This window comes from Cervus canadensis, chromosome 18, assembly GCF_019320065.1.
Source record: "Cervus canadensis isolate Bull #8, Minnesota chromosome 18, ASM1932006v1, whole genome shotgun sequence".
Lineage (NCBI taxonomy): Eukaryota > Metazoa > Chordata > Mammalia > Artiodactyla > Cervidae > Cervus > Cervus canadensis.
The window spans coordinates 35,648,481-35,672,056 of NC_057403.1; the positions used below are offsets into that span (position 1 = coordinate 35,648,481).

The window sequence follows — 23,576 nt, forward strand, 5'->3', positions numbered from 1 at the left end:
CTCGCACAGCACTCAAGAGGCCCATCAGAAAGGACAGGCTCAAAAAGGGGAGACCCTTGAATCTCCACGCTCCCCTCCCCTACCTCTCTCTCAAGCTACATCCACGTTCAGAAAATATTTGCTAGACAGCAGACATCAAGAGAAGAAGGAGCCTTTCTTTCTGTGGCATTCCCTCACCACATCTGGTGTTGCTCTGAATAGAGGCTTTATGAGGGAGGGTCCAGATGCCACAACCACGAGCTACTCCACTGACCACAAACAGCAATAAACAGACGTTAGGATTTAGATCTCTGTGTAGCAGAGACACATTGAATAGTCATGATGGAGCTTCCATCACATTCCAATACCCAGGAAATGTTTATCAAATGCCTGCACAGGGCACCATTTGTAACACCATCCCTTGCAGACACAAACGCACACGTGCACACACACACAGACACACACACACGCATGGAGCTCCTTTGTTCTGTTTGAGGGATCAGACTGGGAAAATAATGATTTAGGCTGGAGGCATTCAACAGTCTGATTCTACACATCACACATTAGGAAAAGAGGGGCAGGGGCAGACGGAGAGTACAGACATCCCTGAGGAAAGATCAAGAGGGACACGTCACTGCATCCCACCAGGAAGGGCCCTGGACCACGGGGACTGAGTCCCACAGTAGAGGCAGAGGGTAGCCCTCAGCTTTCCTAGAACTCCAGGGAGTTCTAGGGAGCAGAGTCACTGCAGCCCCTGGTCCGGGAGGACACGGTACCAACCATGTTTATCTGCCATGTGAGAAAGATCCCCGCCTTCATATCCCTTCCCCACACCCACAAGTGAATCACGTCAGCCAAGCCTACACCATACATACTTTTGCCCCCATTGTTCTTCAGGACATTGGAGAGGCTGACGGAGGCGGTGCCTAGCAGTTCATTTCTCAAGGTGTGGCAGCTCCAGACCTTCAGGTCTAAATGACTCTGGGCTGTGACATTCCTGGAAAACAAATACTTGATTCATCACATCCAAGCAGACCAGTCATTCCTGTAACTTAGAAGAAGGCAGAGAAATTATACTGCTGTCATCTTAGAGATGAGGAGGGGACCTCACAGAGGAAGACAGTCACAGATACCCTTCCCCACCCCACCCCCACCCAAGCTGACCCTGTAACCATCTAGCAAACAATGAATGCTCTGTGAGCTCAACGATGTAAAAACACCTAAAGAGAAGGTGCCTGGGTACCCAAGGCAGAGAACTAGAGGCTGATAGACAAAACCTGGATCTCCCACAACCCCCATCTTGACCTCTCCCGGGGGAGCTGCATTCGGAGAGAAGGGGTTTTCTCTTACAAAATGATGATCTCGTTCCACAGAAGCTCGGAGCTCCCAATTCGCTTTCCAGTCTTCTTGGTCTCACTGGGGAGTCCATCCACGGCCACTTCCACAAACGAGTTAATTCGAGGTTGACGACTATGCACCTTGGGCTTTGCTGACACCACTGGCCGGGAAAGACAGAAAAAGTCAAGGATGAGTCAGAGGGCTCCCAACTGCCCCCCTGTGGCACATGTTCTCCCTCTTTTTTGTTGTTTCCTTTAAAAAAAGAAATTTTGCTTTTTCCTCACTCTAAAAAGACTTTTTTTAAATGTAAGGATATAAAAATATATATAGCACAAGCAAAGAAGATAAGGAAAAAAATCACTCTTAACCTGAAAACACTGGGATGATTATCATTAAGTGATATCAGACTTTTTCTGATATCTGGTAAATACAGACTTTTTCTGGACTTTCATCTCCTATGTCCCTAAATCCTTAAAAACTCCTCTCCCCCCAAAATTCATTTCAAAAGCTACAACCTAAGCCCGTTTATAAGGATATGCCATTAGTGAACTATTCTTCCATTTTTGAATAAATTGCCTCCAACTTTTTGGCTCAGGGAAAACGACCACAAATGTATAAAGTATCTGCATGCATTTCTGAATATTCTTCCAAAGGATATGAACATTAAAAAATGTTTAAAAAAAACTTTAAAAAAGTTCTTAAAAGCACTCAATTCCTTTCTAAACCCACGTAGATACCCATCAGTACTATAGGAACATATCTATTTCACCAAACACTGCATAGCACTGAGCACTGTTTTTTTTTTCACTCTTCACAAATCAAAAAAAACAGCATAAAGATAACAGCTAAGAGTTAATGAGCACTTATTACAGATACTATGCTGTGCACATGTTATCTCACCGAATCCTTACAGTGAGGCAGGAAATAACATCATCACTCCATTTCCCCCCATGAGGACACAGGCTTGGGGAAACTAGGTCACTTCCCCAGGCTACACATTCAGGAGCTTCGAGCCAGGATGTGCCTCTGGCTGCCCAACTCCACACCATGCCGTACGTCATGACCGGACTTTGCTTATTTGTTCTCATTTGCTTCTTCAGTCACTAGCCGGATTGAATATTTTTCCCATGTACTTGTTAACCATCTGCATTTCCTCTTCTGTTCATTTCCTTGTGTGGCAGCATTTCTGATGCTCACATGGTACTGGCTAGCCAGGGACTCAGTACTACCTAAGCAAGCATATGCCCAGGGCTGGATGCTAGACAAGCTCCTCTTATACTATGTATCAGTCACAGTGGAAACTCCAGGTCACTAGGACAAAACCCATCTACCTGGCTTCTACCCTATGCCCCAAACCAGAAGATATAACTGACGATCCTCACCAGTGATGACAAGACTGCCTGAGCTCCCACCAAAAGTTAGCATCCTTCTCCCTCCCAGATCCTTCTGAGGGGTGGCAATCCTTTAAGGGTCCACAACCGGGACAGGGCAAAGCCACCTCTGACTCTCTCCTAGCAATCCTTGTCTTCTCCAGGCCCCAGAAAACAGGAGAGAGAAGTCAAGGAACAACAGCAACGAAGCTGTGGTGGAGTTTCAGAAGCAACAATGGATGGTCCTAGGAAAAAAGGTTGTAGTACCGGGAAATGTGGCCCAGAGTGGGAACATGAGACTACTACACAGAGATCGAGGTTAACTGAGGCCACCTAGCGGGGTGAGAGTAGCTCTGCATGCAGACCCTTAAATCTAAAAAGAAAACAGGGACTACTTGCAGAGTCCTACCATTTAGAGCAAGACAGTTTCTTTGAAATCAACAAGTTTAAGCCTTTTATTTAACAGTTGGGCCAACTAAGATCCAGAGAGGTAAGACAATGTATCCAAAATCAGAGAGCTACTCAGAGCAGTGCTCAACCTTGAACCAAGTCTCCCAGCTCCCGGGCCAGTTCTGTGAACTCTGCCATCATGCTTCCTTTTGGCCCTTGTTTTTTGTTTGTTTAAATATTTATTTATTTGGCTGCGCTAGGTCTTAGTTGCAGCACGTGGGATCTAGTTCCCTGGATCAGAGATGGAACCCAGGCTCCCGGCACTGGGAACACGGAGTCTTAGCCACCGGACCACCAGAGAAGTTCTGGTCCTTGTTTTTTAGTATTTACTTAAAAATATATATATATACACACACACACATATATATATATAAAATGTGTGTATATACATATATATATAATTTCAGACGTTTAGAAAAGTTGTGAGACTAACACAAAGAATTCTTATAAACCCTTCACCCAGAATCACCAAACATTAACTTTTCACTGTATCTGCTTTATCATTCTCTTTTTCTCCCTTGATTTTCTCTCATACACATACTCATTTTTAACTAAAACAACCAGTCTATCCTAAAGGAGATCTGTCCTGGGTGTTCATTGGAAGGACTGATGCTGAAGCTGAAACTCCAGTACTTTGGCCACCTCATGCGAAGAGCTGACTCATTGGAAAAGACCCTGATGCTGCGACGGATTGGGGGCAGGAGGAGAAGGGGACGACAGAGGATGAGATGGTTGGATGGCATCACCGACCCGATGGACATGGGTTTGAGTAAACTCCGGGAGTTGGTGATGGGAGGCCTGGCGTGTTGTGATTCATGGGGTCGCAAAGAGTCGGACACGACTGAGCGACTGAACTGAACTGAATTGAAGAGTGAGTTGTAGACACTATGCCCCTTTAGTCCTAAATATTTCAAGCTGTCTTTTCTAATAACTATGACATTTTCTAACAGAACCATAGTATAATTATCAACATTGTACTATTATCTATTATCTAAGGTACTATTATCTAAGGTACAGACATTATTCAAATTTTGCAAATTATCTTATCGATGTCCATTATAGCAAAAGAGAAAAGGAAAGATTTTTTTCTAGTCCCAACGCAAGCTAAGATCACATAGTGTACTGCTGCTCCTGCTAGGTCGCTTCAGTCGTGTTCGACTCTGTGCGACCCCACAGACAGAAGCCCACCAGGCTCCCCCGTCCCTGGGATTCTCCACGTAAGAGTACTGGAGTGGGGTGCCATTGCCTTCTCTGTCACATAGTGTAGTTAGTGTTTTTACCATGAAGTTTCCAATTTACAGAAAAACTGAAGAAAAATAATAGCATACTCTTCACCAATTGTTATCATTTTGCTACATTCACTTTTTTCCCCCTCTCTGTGACCATCACCAATGCTACCCAGAGAACCTCTACAATAATGAAAATATCCGCTCCATCACTGTTCAATACACTGCTGCAATATACACATGGATACAAAGCACTTAAACTATGCTAGTGAGACTGAGGATTTGAGCTTTAAATTTTATTTAATTTGAATTTTAATGTAAATAGTTATTTGTGGCTACACTTTCTAACCTATTGGATAGCAAAAGATACAGATGTAAGACATCTATGTCTGTATGTGTACGTATATACATATATATCCACACATTTTAATTTTTTGGTAAACTATTTGAAAGTAAGTTGTAGACTTCATGACAGATCAGCCCAAATTACTTTCAGAAAGCAACTGCTAACAATAAGGACATTCTCCCACCCCACCTCTACCCCACTGTTATCATACTTAAAAAAAAATGTACAGTCACTCCCTCCTTCATTTGATATCCATTCCATATTCAAATCTCCCCAATTATTCTAAATATATTTTTAAAGCTGTTTTTCCCCCAACCCAGGATCCAATCAAGATGCATAAATTATTTTCAGTTGCTGTCTCCTTAATCTTTTAACACCTAGAATGCACTCCCTTCTTCTTCCATGACAATGATTTTTTTTTTTTCTTCCATGACAATGATTTTTAAAGACTTCCACCAGATGTCTCATAGAACACACTGAATCCTGCATTTTTCTGATTGTTCCCTCGTGGTTAGATGCACATTGAACATTTTTGTCAAGAATACTAACCACGCAGGTTCCTGAATTTCCTGAATCCTGAATTAGCCAAGTGAGTGAAGTCACTCAGTCGTGTCCAACTCTTTGCGACCCCATGGACTGTAGCCTACCAGGCTCCTCCCTCCATGGGATTCTCCAGGCATGAATACTGGAGTGGGTTGCCATTTCCTTCTCCAGGGGATCTTCCCGACCCAGGGACCCAGGGATCGAACCCAGGTCTCCTGCATTGCAGGCAAACGTTTTAACCTCTGAGCCACCAGGGAAGCCTTAACCACGCAGGTTAGGATGTAGACTTACTGTATACACCAGGCAATCCCCTTATTGGGGATGCTAATTTTGATCCTGTGGTTAATGTGGGCCCAGTTTGCCAGGTCACTTCACTGTAAAGATACATTTCCTTTCAATAATTTATAATTAATTAATTTTGAATGTTTAAAATGGTATTTTGAATGTTTCTTGTTCTTAAAAGATAAGTCAAAATAAAGGTCTCACATTCATCTACAGTTTATTTATTCACTATTTGAGGAAATATAAAATGCCAGTTTCTTACACATGGAGTCAAATCTTCACATAGCATTTAAATTTTAAAGTTAACAAATAAGGTAAAAATCACATATTTCCAAAATGACATCCCTGAAGAACTCTTAGGAAGGCAACAGAAGAGAGGGTGGCATATTATCCTTCAATAGATTCCAAACAGCCAGATTTTTGCTTTGCTGTGCTGTTTTTGGTGTTCCTTCAGCTAAATATCAGATAAAATAGTTGGCTTACATTTGAGGGCCTTGGTGTCTTTAAAATTTGATTTTAAAACTCTAGGACTAGGGGAAGGGTAAACTGGGAGACTGGGATTGACATATATACATACTACTATATATAAAAGAGATAACTAATAAGGACCTACTTATAGCACAAGGAATACTACTCAATACACTCTGTAATGACCTATATAGGAAAACAATCTTTAAAAAGAGTGGATAGTGCTCGCATTAGCAGCCCATATACTAAGATTAGCGTGGCCCCTGCACAAGGCTGACACACAAATTCATGAAGCAGTCCATATTTCTTAAATCAGATGACACAAATAGATGGAGAAATATACCATGTTCGTGGATTGGAAGAATCAGTATAGTGAAAATGTGTATACTACCCAAAGCAATATATAGACTGAACACAATCCCTATCAAGCTACCAATGGTATTTTTCACAGAACTAGAATAATTTCACAATTTGTATGGAAATACAAAAAACCTCAAATAGCCAAAGCAATCTTGAGAAGGAAGAATGGAACTGGAGGAATCAACCTGCCTGACTTTAGACCATACTACAAAGCTACAGCCATCAAGACAGTATGGTACTAGCACAAACACAGACATATAGATCAATGGAACAAAATAAAAAGCCCAGAGATAAATCCATGCACCTATGGACACCATATCTTTGACAAAGGAGGCAAAAAAATACAATGGCAAAAAGACAATCCCTTTAACAAGTGATGCTGGGAAAACTGGTCAACCACCTGTAAAAGAATGAAACTAGAATACTTTCTAACACCATACACAAAAATAAACTCAAAATAGATTAAAGATCTAAATGTAAGACCAGAAACTATAAAACTCTTAGAGGAAAACATAGGCAGAACACTCTCTGACATAAATGATAGCAAGATCCTCTATGACCCACCTTCCAGAGTAATGGAAATAAAAACAAAAACAAACAAATGGGACCTAATTAAACTTAAAAGCTTTTGCACAACAAAGGAAACTATAAGCAAGGTGAAAAGGCAGCCTTCAGAATGGGAGAAAATAATAGCAAATGAAACAACTGACAAAGAATTAATCTCCAAAATATATAAGCAGCTCATGCAACTCGATATCAGAAAAATAAATGACCCAATCAAAAAGTAGGCCAAAGAACTAAACAGACATTTCTCCAAATAAGACATACAGATGGCTAAGAAACACATGAGTGATGCTGACATCACTCATTATCAGAGAAATGCAAATCAAAATCACAATGAGGCACCATCTCATGCTGGTCAGAATGGCTGCCATCAAAAAGTCTACAAACAATAAGTACTGGAGAGGGTATGGAGAAAAGCGAACCCTCTTACCCTGCTGATGGGAATGCAAACTAGTACAGCCACTATGGAGAACAGTGTGGAGATTCCTTAAAAAAATGGAAATAGAACTGCCAAACGACCCAGCAATCCCACTGCTGGGCATACACACCGAGGAAACCAGAACTGAAAGAGACACGTGTATCCCAATGTTCACTGCAGCACTGTTTACAACAACTAGGGCATAGAAGCAACTTAGATGTCCATCGGCAGATGAATGGATAAGGAAGCTGTGGTACATGTACACAATGGAATATTACTCAGCTATAAAAAAAAGAATGCATTTGAGTCAGTTCCAATGAGGTGGATGAAACTGGAGCCTATCATACAAAGTAAGTCAGAAAGAGAAACACCAAACAGCATATTAACACATATATATGGAATTTAGAAAGACAGTAACAACGACCCTATATGCAACACAGCAAAAGAGACACAGATGTAAAGACCAGACTTTTGAACTCTGTGAGAGAAGGCAAGGGTGAGATCATTTGAGAGAATAGCATTGAAACACGTATATTACCATATGTAAAATAGGTGACCAGTGCGAGTTCGATGCATGAAGCAGGGCACTCAAAGTCAGTGCTCTGGGACAACCCAGAGGGATGGGGTAGGGAGGGAGAGGGGAGGGGGGTTCAGGATGGGGGACACGCATGGCTGATTCATGTCGATGTATGACAAAAACCACCACAATATTGTAATTAGTCTCCAATTAAAGAAATTAAAAGAAAAAAAAGAGTAGATATATGTTTATGTATAACTGTTATGTTTACGTGTTGGTTTAGGAAACCAACACAACATTGTAAATCAACTACACTCCAATAAAGTTTTTTAAAAATCTCTAGGACTACACGATGGAGAGGCACAGAGAACTAAGGCAGATAGAGGGAACAACAGGCCACAGTTCCCTAATTATACCTGAGGCTCCATCCATGAAATACATGGGAGGAAGAACCACCCACAATGTTTAAGTTGCTATTTTTATCCTTCTCTCTTTCCCCCACCATTTTCCTGGTCAGTATTACCAAGTTCCTATAGCTTAAGTGCATGTATGATGAGATGCACCTGTATTATCAAGTTAGTTCTCGCCACACTAGTAAGAAAATACACACGGGGGAAAGGCAACAGAGAAACCTTTAGAAGTCAGTGTGTTGTGTTCCTGAGTAACATGGCCCCAAAAGAGGGACCTCAGGATATCGCAGGTTTCCATGGGCAGGCTTCTGTTTTGACCTAGTCCTGCTAATTACTAGATAAGGCAGTACAAACTGTAATCTCAAATTCAAAACCCTGGCAGTTCACTCTAATCCTTCTCCCAAGTGCCACAACTAAGACCCTGTGCAGCCAAATAAATGAACATTTGTAAAAAAATAAAATACAGGTAGAATGTTAAATACTACCAGGGGCTGAGAAGAAAAAGATAAAGTAGCAAAAAGAGGAGAGACATGAAGAAATCAAGATGGGGGTCTTCAGATGGGGGAGTCAGGGAAGGCCTAGTTGAACAGGGTGACTTTGGGGTAAAGACCTGCAGAAAGTAAGGATATAGACCAGGTAGATAACTGGGTCAAAATGGTTATTTCACTCAGAGAGGATAGCAAGTGCAAAGGCCTAGGGATGGGAGCGTGCCTGGCAGGGGCCATGAATAGCAAGGGAGGTCCACATGGACCTGTGCGTCTAGCCAGAGTGGAGTCAACGTGGAACAGAAATGAGGAGTGGCAGGGGTCGTATTACGTGGGATCTTCAACTTGTACACTGAATGAGGGAAACAGTCCTTGATATGTTTGAGCAGAGGAGTGACAGGAGCTGGCTTCCATTTTAAGGAGATCACGGGTTGTTGTGTGATCAACAGAATGAAGTGGGGCAAGGGGAAGAAGCAGAAAGCCGGGTTGGGAGGCTTCTGCCTTAATCTAAGGTGGAGATGATGCCAGCTGGTGGGACGGTGGGGGTGGTGAGAAGTGGCTGAACATGGCCCCAGTTTTGAGGATAGACATAAGCAGATTTGCTGAAAACAGGATTTTGAGGAAAAAAAATCAGGAGGTCAGTTCCAGGCATGTCACATTTTGGATGTTTACTAAGCGTTCTGGTGGAGATGACAAATGGGCTACTGGATATACAAACCTGGAGGTCAGAAACAAGGCCAGGCTGGAGGTACAAATGTGGCAGTAATCTTATTATTGGTGACACCTTAAAGTGATATGGTTGGATGAGCTCACCAAGGGGATGAGCGTAGATAGAAAAGAGCCCTGGGGAGGGAAGGAACTGCCATTTTGTATAATTCTTCTGAAAAGTTCCTTTTTTTCCTTCTTCTGCAAGAAGTCCAACTTTAGGGGATTTCCATGGTAATTCAGTGCTTAAGACTCCACACTTCCAATGCAGGGGGTGCACATTCGATCCCTGGTCAGAGAACTAAGACCCTACATGCTGCGTGGTACAGCCAAAAAAAATGTTTTAATTTAATTCTTTAAAAAATTAAGAATTCCAGCTATAATATGACAACCCTGTAAGGATGAATAGTTTTGCTCATAAGCCAAGATGTGGTATAATTCCACCTCTTTCCCAAAGATGGGGCTGGGCCTTAAATGATAAACTTCATACCGTGCCACTCACCTTTCAGGATAAGCTGAGACTTCTCAAAAGGCAGGGCCACCCCTGCCCGGCTGGAGCTGGCAGATGCCATGTCATCACCAGGACACTGAAAGACACAGCAGCAGATTAGAGGACATCTGATAAGAGACTGAGGAACTGAGCTCAATCTTAATATCTGAGTTTAAAGAGACAGAAGCAAGAAAATAGCAACATCCAAGCAACTGCAGTCATCAGCAGCCATGCTGCTTCCGGCCGAGCGATGTCTGTCTGTCTCTCTTGCAATGACTACTGAATCTGGTAGGACTTGGATGAGCTGAGGACACAGCACTGCTACATCTGAGTCTTAAGGAGGGAGAGCCTAAAATAATATCTCTATAAGTAAAGTCACAGTTCATCAATTAAAAAAACAAAAGTAGGGGAACTAAGATCCCACATGCTGCAGGGCAACTAAGCCCACACGCCACAACTACTGAGCCGGTGAGCTCTAGAGTCCGTGGTCCACAAGAAAAACCTGCCTGCCACAACTAGAGAAAGCCCATGACAGAGAAAGCCCATTTCACAACAAAGACCCAGTGCAGCCAAAAATAAATAAATGGACAGAAGCTTTTAATAAACATTTCTCTAAAGAAGATATACCAATAAGTGTGCTTATTGGACAAGGAAATGACAGGCCAGGATTCAATCTACATCTTCTGATTCCAAAGGCCCACAGTTATCCAGTTGACTACCCTGTGATCACCTGCATGTGCACATGAACCAGGCCAATAAGCACATGAAATAATTCTTGATTGACAACATCAGCCATAAGGTACACCCATCACTCCATCTTGGCTAGAAGCAGAAGTCTATCTTGCCTTCTGAATGGATCTTTTTACTCATATATAATTGCATAACATCGTCATTTGGAAAATATTGGTTCACTGAGGTCTGTAGATAGTCCAAATGTTGACATGTTTCATCATACTCTATCCAAAAAAATCCCATTTGTGAATGTCACCGCTGATCTCATCAGACAAGTTTTTGAGTGCTGGGAAGCTGTTAAGCTTTTTGTGGTAGATGTAAGGGCTCCAAAATTTCTAATTTCCACTTAAAACTCACATTTTATCATTGGCAACAAGTACTGTCAGTTGTTTTCCTTGAAGTGACAGGCTCACTTCATTCATCTTCAGGAAAATGTCTGCCAAACTCCCAAATCTATTAACATTAGTTTGTCTGTTGATTTTTTTACAAAGCAAAAATGGTATTTCATGAGAAAAGTAACTATATAATTCAGCTCTCGATTCAGTCATACAAGTGCTTTTTTTCAACACAGCCATTATACTCCGGTACACAGGAAAAGGTGTTTTAGGCATATTTTCCATTTTCATCACACAGAATATTAGTCATTTTACTGCTTCATCGAGCACATTTTCAAGTGAAACTGGCTTTTTCTTGCCTCTTTACTGAGTGGGTCGTGGTGAGGAACACAGTGGCAGTAGCCTGGGCTGGTCACACTGCCCTGATTCACACTATGGCACCAACATGTTCACTGACCTTTGCTTTTGCACCATAAGTGCCAATGTGTCACAGTGAAAGAAGGCAAAGTTATCATGAGAACAGCTTTGACCTTGCAAAACCCTAAAAGTCATGAGGGGCCACCAGGGGCCTGAGGACCACACCCAAGAACAGCTACTGTAAAACACTATGACCAGGGCTTCTCTGGTGGTCCACAATGAAGAATAGCCCCTGCTCACTCTTGTGCAGCCCGTGTGCATCAATGAAGACCCAGTACAGCCAAAAATAAATAAATAAATCTTATTTAAAAACCAAAAATAAAAATGACCCAATTCCATTCCTTTATCTGGCTGAGTAATATTCTATTTGTAGAGCCATGGATGGACCGAGAGGCTGTCATATAGAGTGAAGCAGGGCTAAAAGAGAAAAACAAATACTGTATATTAATGCATATATATGGAATCTAGAAAAAATGGTACAGATGAACCAATCTGTAAGGCAGGAATAGAGACGAGGACATACAGAGCAGATGTGCAGACATGGGGTGGGGGGAGGGGATGAGCTGGGAGACTGGAATTGATACACTGCTACATGTACAACAGATAGCTAGTGGGAACCTGCTATACAATACAGGGAGTTCAGCTCAGTGCTCTGTGCTGACCTACATGGGTGGGATCAGTTCAGTCGCTCAGTCGTGTCCGACTCTGCAACCCAATGTACCGCACCATGCCAGGCTTCCCTGTCCATCACCAGCTCCCAGAGCTTGCTCAAACCCATGTCTGTGGAGTTGGTGATGTCATCCAACCATCCCATCCTCTGTCGTCCCCTTCTCCGTCTGCCCTCAATCTTTCCCAGCATCAAGGTCTTTTCTAATGAGCCAGTTCTTTGCAGCAGATGGCCAAAGTGCTGGGATGGAGGGGGTCTAAGAGGGAGAGGATATATGTACACATAAAGCTGGTTCACTTCACTGTACAGCAGAAACTAATACAACATTGTAAAGCAATTATACCCCAGTTTAAAGAAAGAACACTACGAGATTCCGATTCCATTCAACATCATTTGTACCTTCTTTCATTCTATTTGTATCTGATCTCTTCTCTTAACTTCCTCTCCTGAAGAGCTGTTTAGCCTTAAAACGTGGTTATGAATGCACCACATTATTCTAAGAATGGAAGTCCTTTGTATGAGAATTAAATGTAGCTACAGCTAAATCACATTGACTTTGACATTTTCCACAGATGAATTCTATGCTTCAAGATTTCGGCAAAAACAAAACAAAACCATTTGCCTACTTTATGAGATATATCCAGTCCAAAAAAAATTTTAAGGGGCCAGTTGTTTCTCTAGGCTAGTCTGTAACAGGCATTTTTACTTCGATCTTAAATGTAAAGCAGCAGTGGAAACTTCTGGAATGTTATGGGTAACATACAGGAATACAATACTGCAACTATTCTTATCAAGACTTCTGGAGACCAGACATTCATGGTACTAAACCCAATAGTGAATTCTCAATCCTTGTCTTAGATGACCTATTGGCAGCTTCAGATAAAATGGATGGTTGACTCTTTCTTCCTTTAAATGCTTTCTCCTCTGGACACCACACCTGCTTGATTCTCTTCCTGCCTCTCAGGCTGCTTTTTCTCAGCCTCCTTCATTGACTTCTTCTCTGCTCCTGAACCTTCAACCACCCGTGTGTCCCATAGCTTAGCCCTTGCACGTCTCCCCTTGGTTATCTCAGCACATCTCATGGTTTTACCTACCATCTCTTTGTGAATGATCCCAAATGGCTGTGTCCAGTATGAATCTCACCCTTGAACCTCAGGTCCTCTTGTCCATTGACAAAATTGAGCTTCTGACATCTGCCCTCAATCCTGTTCTGTGTCTCAGTTAATGACAACTCCTTCCATCTATACTTCTGGAAGCAATGAAAATTCAGTGGTATCTGGCAAACTCTGATTGAGTTAAAGATGCATCCTGAATATTCATTGGAAGGACTGATGCTGAAGGTGAAGCTCCAATACTTTGGCCCCCTGATGCAAAGAGCCAGTTTATTAGAAAAGACCCTGAGGCTGGGAAAGACTGAAGGCAGGAGGAGAAGGGGACGACAGAGGATGAGATGGTTGGATGGCATCACTGACTCAATGGACATGAGTTTGAGCAAGCTCTGGGAGATGGTGAAGGACAGGGAAGCCAGGCCTGCTGCAGTCCATGGGGCCGCAGAGAGTCAGACATGACTGAGCAACTGAGTGACAACAACAATAACTGTACCTCCCAGGATTCCACCCCTAGGTATATGTGGGGGGGAAATCTTCCAACCAGTGCAGAAGAAACCATGTTTCAAATGTTCAACAAGGCAATGTTCATAACAGCAAACATTTATAAATAACCCAAATGCCCAACAGTGAGAGGAAGGAATAAATTGTGAAATAGCTACAAAATGTGATGCTATATACTTCTTGAAATGTAGGAATTCAGCCTTCACACACAAACACCAAACTATAATACTAGAACTAAAAAGAAAAAAAAAAATTATCAGCATACCAATAGGACAATCCCATTGGTATACATTTGAACCTACACCAAACAAGTGTGTCTACTGTTGTGGACACACATAAATGGACTAAAAGTACAGAAGCATGGATGCGAAGGAACCACATCAAGCTGAGGACAGACTTTACCTCTGGAGGAGCAGAGGAGGGAGCAGGGGAACTGGCGCGAACAGAGAGAGACCAAAGGAACTTCAACTGTATCTGCCACATTTCATTCTTTAAAGGAAAAAGTATTGAAGCAAATATGGCAAAATGTTAATATTCATTAAATCCAGATGGTGGCTTTTATGACTGTTTGTTATCTTATTCTCCGAACCACTTCATATGTTTGATCTTTTTTCATAATTTAACAGTAATTTTAAAAAAGAAAAAAAAAGAGGGTATCTTGAGTAATGAAGGAACGATTAATGATTGTAAATTAAGCCTCAGGGCTTTCAGTAACAGAGTTTCAAGCACTAAAAGTTGGAAATCCATTATTTGTAGGCTTTAAAAAAAAAAGAATAATTTAAAAATCTTTACATCTACTGAGACTTGTTTTCTCCTAAAGCAACTCGACTGAGTGTAGTTTTTAAACTAGCTTGTTCTCCCTGAGCTTTAGCTGTTTTTAGCCTTTGGATGGAACTCGAGAGAATTCTGGAGGATGAGACTCAAAAAGCCCTCTCATGTTCTATTAAATGGGAGGAAGACCAAACCTCTTGATCTATACTTCATGGCCCGAAAACAAAATCAATCAGATAAATTCCAAAGGCAGCTCAGAGCAAAACCAACAGGGAAAGCAGTAGAAATAGATAAAACCACCATGTTTTCTTTCTCTAATGCCTTTTATAATTACAGTCCACTGTTTACTAACAATAACTCATGTTATTTACGCAGGGCTTTGTCTGTCTCTCCAGATCCATTAGCAAGATACCACCCTGACACTACAAGGTAGGTCTCGAACTGAACCTTTCCAATCCATGTATAAATACAAATAACCATCACTATTGAAGGAAGTCAGATCCTACCCCAAAGTACCTGCAATTTCTGTCTCAGGGCCCCATGTTGGACATGGTTCCAGTGGGCATGAGGTCCAAACTCCTAACACCCACTTTAGGAAGCTTATGAAACCTGAAATCCCGATTTTACACTTCGCCTGTCTAAGCAATGCAACTAAATAACTCTTTACATGCTCAAGTAAATTTTTCCCCTGCTAATAATGATGAAAGTATTTGCATTCAAGTCATTCCCAAGAAAACTGAGTTAGCATAAATGTGGGACAGGCAGAGGGAGGAGGGAGAACATGCTAAAATATGACCAAAGGTTAAAGATGCACAAAGAATTTCATTATTCAAGGGAGTGATGGATTTATTGGGAGAAAAAGAGGGGAGCTGGAACTAAGTGTGGTAGATCTACCCACATTTCCTTAAAAAATAAAAAACATTGTCTTCTGAACTTCACCTCTATGTAAATCTCAATAAGTACTTTTTAAAATAAAATATAAAATAACAGAGTAGAAAATATAAAAGTATATCATACATAAAGGAAAGTATTATTTCATAAAAACTGTGTTTAGGGACTTCCCTGGGAGTTCAATGGCTTAGACTCCACATTCCCAATGCAGGTAGGTAGGCCTGGGTCCAAAGCCTGGTCAAGAAACTAGACCCCACATGCTGCAACTAAAAATCCTGAGTGCTGCAACTAAGATCAGACGTAGCCAAATGAATGAATAATTAATTAATTAATTAAACACTTGTAAAGGTCACAGCCCAGGGACAGAGACCCATTAAGAGACTCAGATTTAAGGAATTCCCCAGTAGTCCAGTGGTTAGGACTCTGTGCTCTCACTGCTGAGGGCCCAGGTCAGGGAAGTAAAATCCCACAAGTCATGCAGCCCAACACAAACAAAAAAATGAGATTCAACCATGAAATTATAAAATGCTTTCTCTCCCCCACATTCTGCCACTATATCAAGGGTCCAAAATATTAATAAGAACAGTGGATTACAGTTGAGAGGTAAAAGGTATACACTCTATTTAAGAAAAAGTTCTTAAGGAGGACCAGAGACACAAGGGAAACAAAAACAAGGATACTAGCATATTATGAGCTTCAGGTACCTTCAGTTACTTCAGTCATTAAATATAAGCCAACTCCAAGCCAGATTACACAAAATGCCCAACTAGATAAAAGCCTGTCCACTCACCCCAGGTCTTACTATCTAATACATCATGCCTGGCTTTCAACTAGAAATTATAAGCTATACTAAAAGGCAAGGAAAAATAGTGTGAAGGGACAAAGCAAGCATATAATTAGACTCAGATATGACACAGATTTTCGAATGATCAGACAGGGAATTTAGGATAACTATTATTAATATCTTAAGAGCTCTAAGGGAAAAAGCAGACAACATTTAAAAACAGAGGGGTTAAAAAATAAGAAAGTAAGAAAAACAGAGGGGTAATAGTAAGCAGAGACATGGAAACTCTAAGAAAGAATACAAAGAAAATGCAGAACACGGTAACAGAAATGAAGAAGGCCTTGACAGGCCCATGAATAGCCTGGACATGGCTGAGGAAAGAAACAGTAAGCTTGGAAAGAAATTAACAGAAACATTCCAAACTAAAATGCAAAGAGAAAAAAAGAAAAACAGAAACTGCCAAGAACTGTGGGACAGTTTTAAAGGGTATAAAATACACATAACTAAAATACCAGAAGAGAGAATGGGGCAAAAGAAATATCTGGAGTTACATGGCCAATAACTTCCTAAAATTAATGACATACACCAAACCACAGATCCAGGAAGCTCATAAGAATCAAAAATACCAAAGTTAATTTGACTTTTTAAGACAAAAATCAGAAAATAAACTTAAGGCTGATTCATATCAATGTATGACAAAACCCACTGAAATGTTGTGAAGTAATTAGCCTCCAACTAATAAAAAAAATTTTTTTTAATTAAAAAATAAAAAAATAAATAAATAAACTTAAGAAAGAAGAGAATGCAATGGGATATTTACAGTGTTAAAAGGAAAAACCCACCAACCTAGAATTTTCCATCCAATGAAGTTACCATTCAAAGTGAAGGAGAAAAAGTGATACTCTCAAACAAAAACCTGCTCTGCAAAAACTGCTGAAAAGAAGTTCCTTAGAAAGAAGGAAAATTATATAGGTCAGAGACTTATATCTACACAGAGGGAAGGGCGTGCATGCATGCGTGCATGTGTGCACACGTGCATGCATGAATGCCCAGTCATGTCCGACTCTTTGCAACCCCATGGACTGTAGCCAGCCAGGCTTCTCTGTCCATGGAATTTTCCTGGCAAGAATACTGGAGTGGGTTGCCATTTCCTCCTCCAGGGGATCTTCCTGACCCAGAGATCAAACCAAGTCTCCTGTGTCTTCTTCATTGCAGACAGAGTTTTTACCACTGAGCTACCAGGAAAGAGCATGAGAGAAGGAATAAATGAAGCTCCACCCACTGGCTTCTTTATACAGTAAAAGATGGGCACTGAGGGAAATGGCATGTATGGGGAGGCGACGCCAAATAGGAAACAAACAAGAGAACTAGAGAAGGGACAAGAGGTATGGGGGAAAACGAAGCAGTGAAGGAACACAGGGATTTGGTGGTGGGAGCTGGAAATAAAATTTTAAAGGCTGCAGACAAGGCAAGTCTCGTTGAGAAGGGGGTTTTCCCTTCCGAGCAAAGATCTGAAGAAGGGAATAGAGGATATCTGCCTTAGAACATGCCAAGCAGACAGGGGCTTCCCTAGTGGCCCGGTGGTTAAGAAACCACCTTGTTATGCAGGGATCTCCCATGCCATGGAGCAACTAAGCCAGAGCATCACAACTAATGAGCCCAAACACCACAACTAGAGAGTCTATGCGCAGCAACAGAAGACCCTGCATGATGCAACTAAGACCCAAAGCAACCACATAAATAACATCCCAGGCAGATAAAAGGGCAAGAACAAAAGCTCTTGAGATGATACCCTGTCTTCAGAATGTAAGAAACAAAAGGGGGCCAGTACTGCTGGAGGGCGGAGAAAGAGGAGGATGATAGTGGTTAGAGATGTGACTGGAGAATTCCCTGGCAATCCAGAGGTTAGGACTCCGCACCTTCACTGCTGCGGGCACAGATTCAATTCCTGGTCGGGAAACTAAGATCTCACATGCCTCAGGGCAACTATTGAGCTCATGCTCCACAGCAATAGAAGACCAAGTGCCACACGGAAGAACCAGCACAATCAAAATAGAAAAAAATTTCTTGACTTGACCTGGACAGAATACAGAAGTGAAAATGCATGGTTGACTCTTTGTTTTTGTTGAAATATAGTTCAGGTACCATAAGTTCACCCTTTTAAAGCGTACAATTTGGTGAGCTTTAGTATATTCAGAGAGTTGTACAACCATCACCACTATTGAATTCTGGAACATTTCCATCACCCCAAAAGAAACCAATAGTCACTGCTCACTCCTCTTTGCTCCCCTGTCCCTATCCACTAAACTCTTCTGTCTCTTTGGATCTGCCTATTCTGGATATTTCAAATAAATGAAATCAAACAATATGTAGCCTTTTGCATCTGGTTTCTTTCATTAGCATAATGTTTTCAAGGTTCCCCACACTGTAGCAGGTATCAGCATTTCATTCCTTTTTCTAGCTGAGTAACATTCCATTTATAAGAACAGACTGCATTTTGTTTACCCATTCATCAGCCAATGGACAACTCAATGTTTGTGTTATTAGGATGGGTTGATTCTTACGTTGTTGCAGTTGGCTGGGCCGCACGACTTGCAGGATCTCACTTCCCTGACCAGGGATTGAACTCGGACTACCACAGTGAAAATGCCAGTCCTAACCACTGGAATTCCCAGGATAGGTTGATTCTTGAAGCATGGGTTCATAAAGAATCGGATACAACTGAGACTGACACTTCTCACTTAGCATTGGCAGATTTTGGTATCTGCCGGGGTCATGGCAGGGGGCTATAACTGTCAAGGGCACCTTCAGCAAGAGGGCATCTGGCCTTCTGACTGTACCTCTTCCAAACACCTTTGATTCAACCCAACCAGTCCTGAGCCAGAGTCAGTCTTTCAACAGATGTTCACAGACCCCTGGTGAGCCCCAGGACTGTGCCAGACCCTGGAAATACAGAATGCCATGAGGCCCCTGCCCTTTGGGACTCAGATATCTTGATCTAAGAGACCCCCATTAAATAAATCCTCAGAGAGCTCTTGGCAGGAGAAAGCAACCACACATCAGATTTAGCAAGTGACAGTTCTTGCAGTGTCTGAAGTACTTGATTATTCTTATCACCCAACTTCAGCAAGAACCTTTTAGACCAGTAAGTAAATCTTTTGGAAACAGACTACTTCATCAGTCACTAGCCACCAAGTGGCACTGAACAAGTTACTTCTCATCCTCTCTAAATTTCAGTTTCCTAGTCTGTGGCATGAACCTAATGATAGCATTTAATACTTACCTTGTAACATGATCACAGGGAATAAACTAGTTCAGGTAAAGCAGCCAGCAAGTACTACTGAGTGCTCTTTAAGGATTGCTACAAGCTAAACGTGTTCTTGATGTTGAAATTCCAGCTCTGAGATTCCTGAAATTCTTGACCCAGTTTTGACTCAAGGAACCACTGAACACTGATCTTGAGACAGAAGAACTGAACAGCAGATGAGGTAGGGAAGAGCAAAGACAACTCACCAGCACTAAGACTTTATTTTTAATTAAAAAATAGGTAGAAGGGCTTCCCTGGTGCCTCAGTGGTAAAGAATCAGCCTGCCAGTACTGGAAACAAAGGTTTGATCCCTCGTCTAGGAAGATGCCACATGCCACAGAGCAACTAAGCCCTTGCGCCACAACTAACTAGTCTGTGCTCCAGAGCCTGCAAGCTGAAGCTATTGAAGCTACACACTCTAGAGCCCATGCCCCACAACAAGAGAAGGCACCACAGTAAGAAGTCCACGCTCGCCACAACTAGAGAGTAGCCCCCACTCACCGCAACTGAAGAAAAGCCCACGCGGCACTGAAGACCCAGCACAGCCAAAAATAAATAAATAAATATTTTTTTTAAAAAACAGGTAGAAACAGGCAGAGTTTCTTATTCATAAGTAAAGATCCACTCTGTATCCACTTCTTGAAAGATGTGGATGAGACAGGTCTATTCAGAAGATTCCTCCTTTCCTCCACCCTCTCATGCTTTTCCAACATTAATGCTTCATTCTTGGCCTCTTTCTTCTGTCCAGCATTGAGTTCCCTTCCATCCTCCAAAGGCTCATCTTGAAAAGCAATCAAATGGAACTGAACTTGGCCAAAGGCCATCCGTACAAAGACCAAGCATATAAAAAGAGAGGGAGGGACAGGGGAGGTCATAGCATTGGAGGCACAGTGGAATTGTAAGTTAGTAATAAAAGAGACAGGGATGTTCCCTGGTGGCCTAGTGGTTAGGATTCTAGGTGTTCACTGTTGTGACCCAAGTTCAAACCCTGGCTGGGGAATTGCAAGCTGCACAGCTGGCCAAAATAAAACAGAGAGAGGAGACTGGAAAGCAGTTCCAAGGACAAAACAGAAAGCAAAAGGCATGGGTAACACAGAAAGAGGACCTGCCCTAGGTCAGGACTGCCAAGTCTTGATATCTGGTATTTTCCTGGAAGGAGTGATTAACATGGGGACTAGAAGCACTGAATGTTTGTTTTCAAGCTGCTGGGGGAGAAGCAGGAGCAGGGGACTGCAACCTTCTCAAAAAGATTCAGTTGGTTCTTTTTAAGAGAAACAAGATTTTCCCTTTTGTCCCTACCTCTCAGAAATTCAACAGTCTAAAATTGTCTGAAGCGACCCAGAGTCAATCAAAAGCAGTTTACTGACTTGATTCCAGTGGAAGCTGACGTTCATGCATCCACTACCACAGGTCCTGCTGACAGAAGCGTCAGACCTGGGTTCAGAAGGCCAAGATTCAAACACCAGCCCATCCACATCTTAAGTTACACCACCTCATGCATGGATCACTTCATCACAGAGAGGTTCTGTTTGTTTTAAATCTATAAAACAGTGGGATGCATGGCAACAACATGCATTCAATACCTCTTAGGTAGAACCAACATTTCCAACATTAAAAAGCCATTACCCATCCTTGCAGGTTGTCTGTCTCTTTCCCATCCTTCTTGGAGGTCTCTAAATTGGTTGCCAACCCAGAAAGCCCAACTAATTTCAAAACTGGAACTCAAATTGATTTTCAGTGGCGCTACAGAGACAGGCGCTTGGAAGAGTAGCCTCCTTAGGAAGAAAAGAAACCCATTAGTTTGTGGTTTTTCAAGAGAGTCTTTAGAAGAAAAGTGAAAAGGAGAGAAAACCAAGCTCCCCAAGACACTGCAATGCTTAAAATACCTGCTAGTATAAACCAAGATTTTTGTTTCAAAATTTTTAATTATAGCACTCTTGGCTATGTATCCACATTACGCCATAAGTGACCTTGCCCAGTCTCTTCACCTCCTCACGCTAACCACTTCCACAGGTACATCCCCAGCCTAGCCTGACTCCGGACTTCCCTATTGAACTGCCCATGACACCATCACTGGGCACTTTACAATCAGTGTCAACGAAATTGAGCCCCAGCCTTGTTCCTCCTACAGTCTTCCTGTTTCAGTTAGTGGCAATTCCATTCTTCCAGGTGTTCACACCACGAATTGCGTTGCCACGACTCCTTTCTTCCTTTCACATCCCCTCCACACCCCCTGTTGGCGTACTTCAAAATAAACCCATGCTGAACTGCTGCTGGCCACCTCCATGACTGCCACCCACCCATCCTTCACCTGGATCATGGCAGGAGCCTCTAAACTTGTCTCCCTGCTTCTACCTCAGTCCTCTTTGCTTTCTCCAGAAGGCACCCAGAGTGAGCGTGTTAAAAGACAGGATGAAATGTGTCCAATCCACTGCACAAAATCCTCCAGTGGCCCCAACTCACTCTGAGTGAAAATGAACATCCTCACAGTGGTCTGCGAGGTTCTCACAAACTGCCCAACTCTCCCTTTACCCCCAACGCCTCTCTGACCTCATCTTCATTCCTCCCCTTTACCCACCCACTCCAATCATACTGGTCTCCTGGCAAGTCCACCAGCCTGCCAGGGGTGGTCCATCCTTTGGGCTTTCGAGCTTGCTCTTCCCTCGGCCTGGACCACTGTGTCCCCATTTAGCCACTTGGCTCCTCTCACCTCCTTCAGATATTCACTCAACTGTTACCTTCTCAGGAAGACTTCCTAAGCATTCTCTTCAAAATTGCAATGCCAAGATTTCCCTGGTGGTCCAGTGGCTAAGACTCTTGAGTTCCCAATGCAGCGGGCCCAGGTTCAATCCCTGGCGAGGGAACTATATCCACACGCCCCAACTGAGAGTTCAAATACCACAACTAAAGATCCCATGGGCTGCAACTAAAGATCCTAAGTGCCACAACTAAGACCTGGTACCGCTAATATTTATTACTTTATTAATAAATAAAATTTTAATGACAGGCAACAGTCCACATTCTGCCTCCCTCCTTTATTACAACATAATGCGCATTTTACTTGGTTATTTTGTTCATGTGCCTTTCACCACTAAAATTAAAGATCCACAAGGGCAGGGGTTTTTGCCTTCATTGTGTAACATAGTCCTGCTGCTCAGAATAGCACTGTGCACTATAATTTTTAATTTTTCAGGAAGCATTTTAAAAACTAAAAACAGAGGAAATTTCAATCCTATTGTGTTTAACCCAATAAACTTTAAATGCTATCATTTGTAGCACATAGTCATATTATATTTACAGTATCATGTATTATAATATTTCTAAAAGTCAATTAAATATTTTGCCTTTTTTCTTCATACTAAGACTTCAAAAATCTAGTGCTGTATTTTATATTCATAGCCTAACTCCAGGGCTCAACACCGCAGAATGACCACCATACTGGACAATGTGACTCTAAAACAATGCCTGGCACAGAGTGGGCACTTATAAATATTCACTGAATGAAAAAATGTTTTCCCAGGAAGAGGCAGCTATGGTATAGCACAGGATTTTCTAAACTTCAGTTACACTCCATGTTCACAATTTTTGCTGTAACCTGTACTAGCGTTCCCTTAAAATGTCATCCTTTATACGCTTGAAAAAATATTTTAAAATAAAACTTTATGTCGCTTCTATAAATGGAAAAGAATGTGCTTAAGGATAAAATGCCTGGGTCTGAGTCCCTACTCAGTTACTCACTACTTCCAGATTCTAAAGCAAGAACTTCACTAAGCCTCAGTTTCTTCATCTGCAGAATATGGACAATTCCAACCTTCACAGAATCACGGTAAAGATCAAATGAGATGCTGTCATAAACTCTTTGCAACTGCAAAAGTAGTCATTAAATGAAGGAGACAGAAGCCAACTCAAGCCTTACCTCATGCCCATCATTTTCACATGTACCAATAACAGAACATGGCAAGCACATCTGACAAGAGAAGACCGAGGACTCAGGTTCAAATCTTGTCCTCCACTTACAGGCCTGTGACCTTTAGAAACTCATTTATTTACCAAACACTTACCAAGTGCCCACAATGTGCCAGGAACTAGGTTAGTAAATAAGTCAAATAAG

At 41.9% G+C, this 23,576-nt stretch overlaps 1 protein-coding gene and 1 pseudogene across 3 annotated transcripts in view; one reads left to right on the top strand and one right to left on the bottom strand.

Moving 5' to 3' along the window:
• The window catches only part of WWP2 (WW domain containing E3 ubiquitin protein ligase 2), a 143,115-nt gene that overhangs the window by 118,087 nt on the left and 1,452 nt on the right, over positions 1 to 23,576 (bottom strand). For all 3 annotated transcript variants that reach the window (XM_043436578.1, XM_043436577.1, XM_043436584.1), the window contains 3 exons: positions 9,964 to 10,048; positions 1,330 to 1,477; positions 855 to 976 (listed from right to left, as the gene is read on the bottom strand). In XM_043436578.1, coding sequence (XP_043292513.1) covers positions 855 to 976; positions 1,330 to 1,477; positions 9,964 to 10,033 — 340 coding nt within the window. In that variant the 5' untranslated portion in view covers positions 10,034 to 10,048. Of the gene's footprint in view, positions 1 to 854; positions 977 to 1,329; positions 1,478 to 9,963; positions 10,049 to 23,576 lie in introns of those variants that run through there.
• On the top strand, positions 6,249 to 6,310 carry LOC122421810 (annotated as a pseudogene).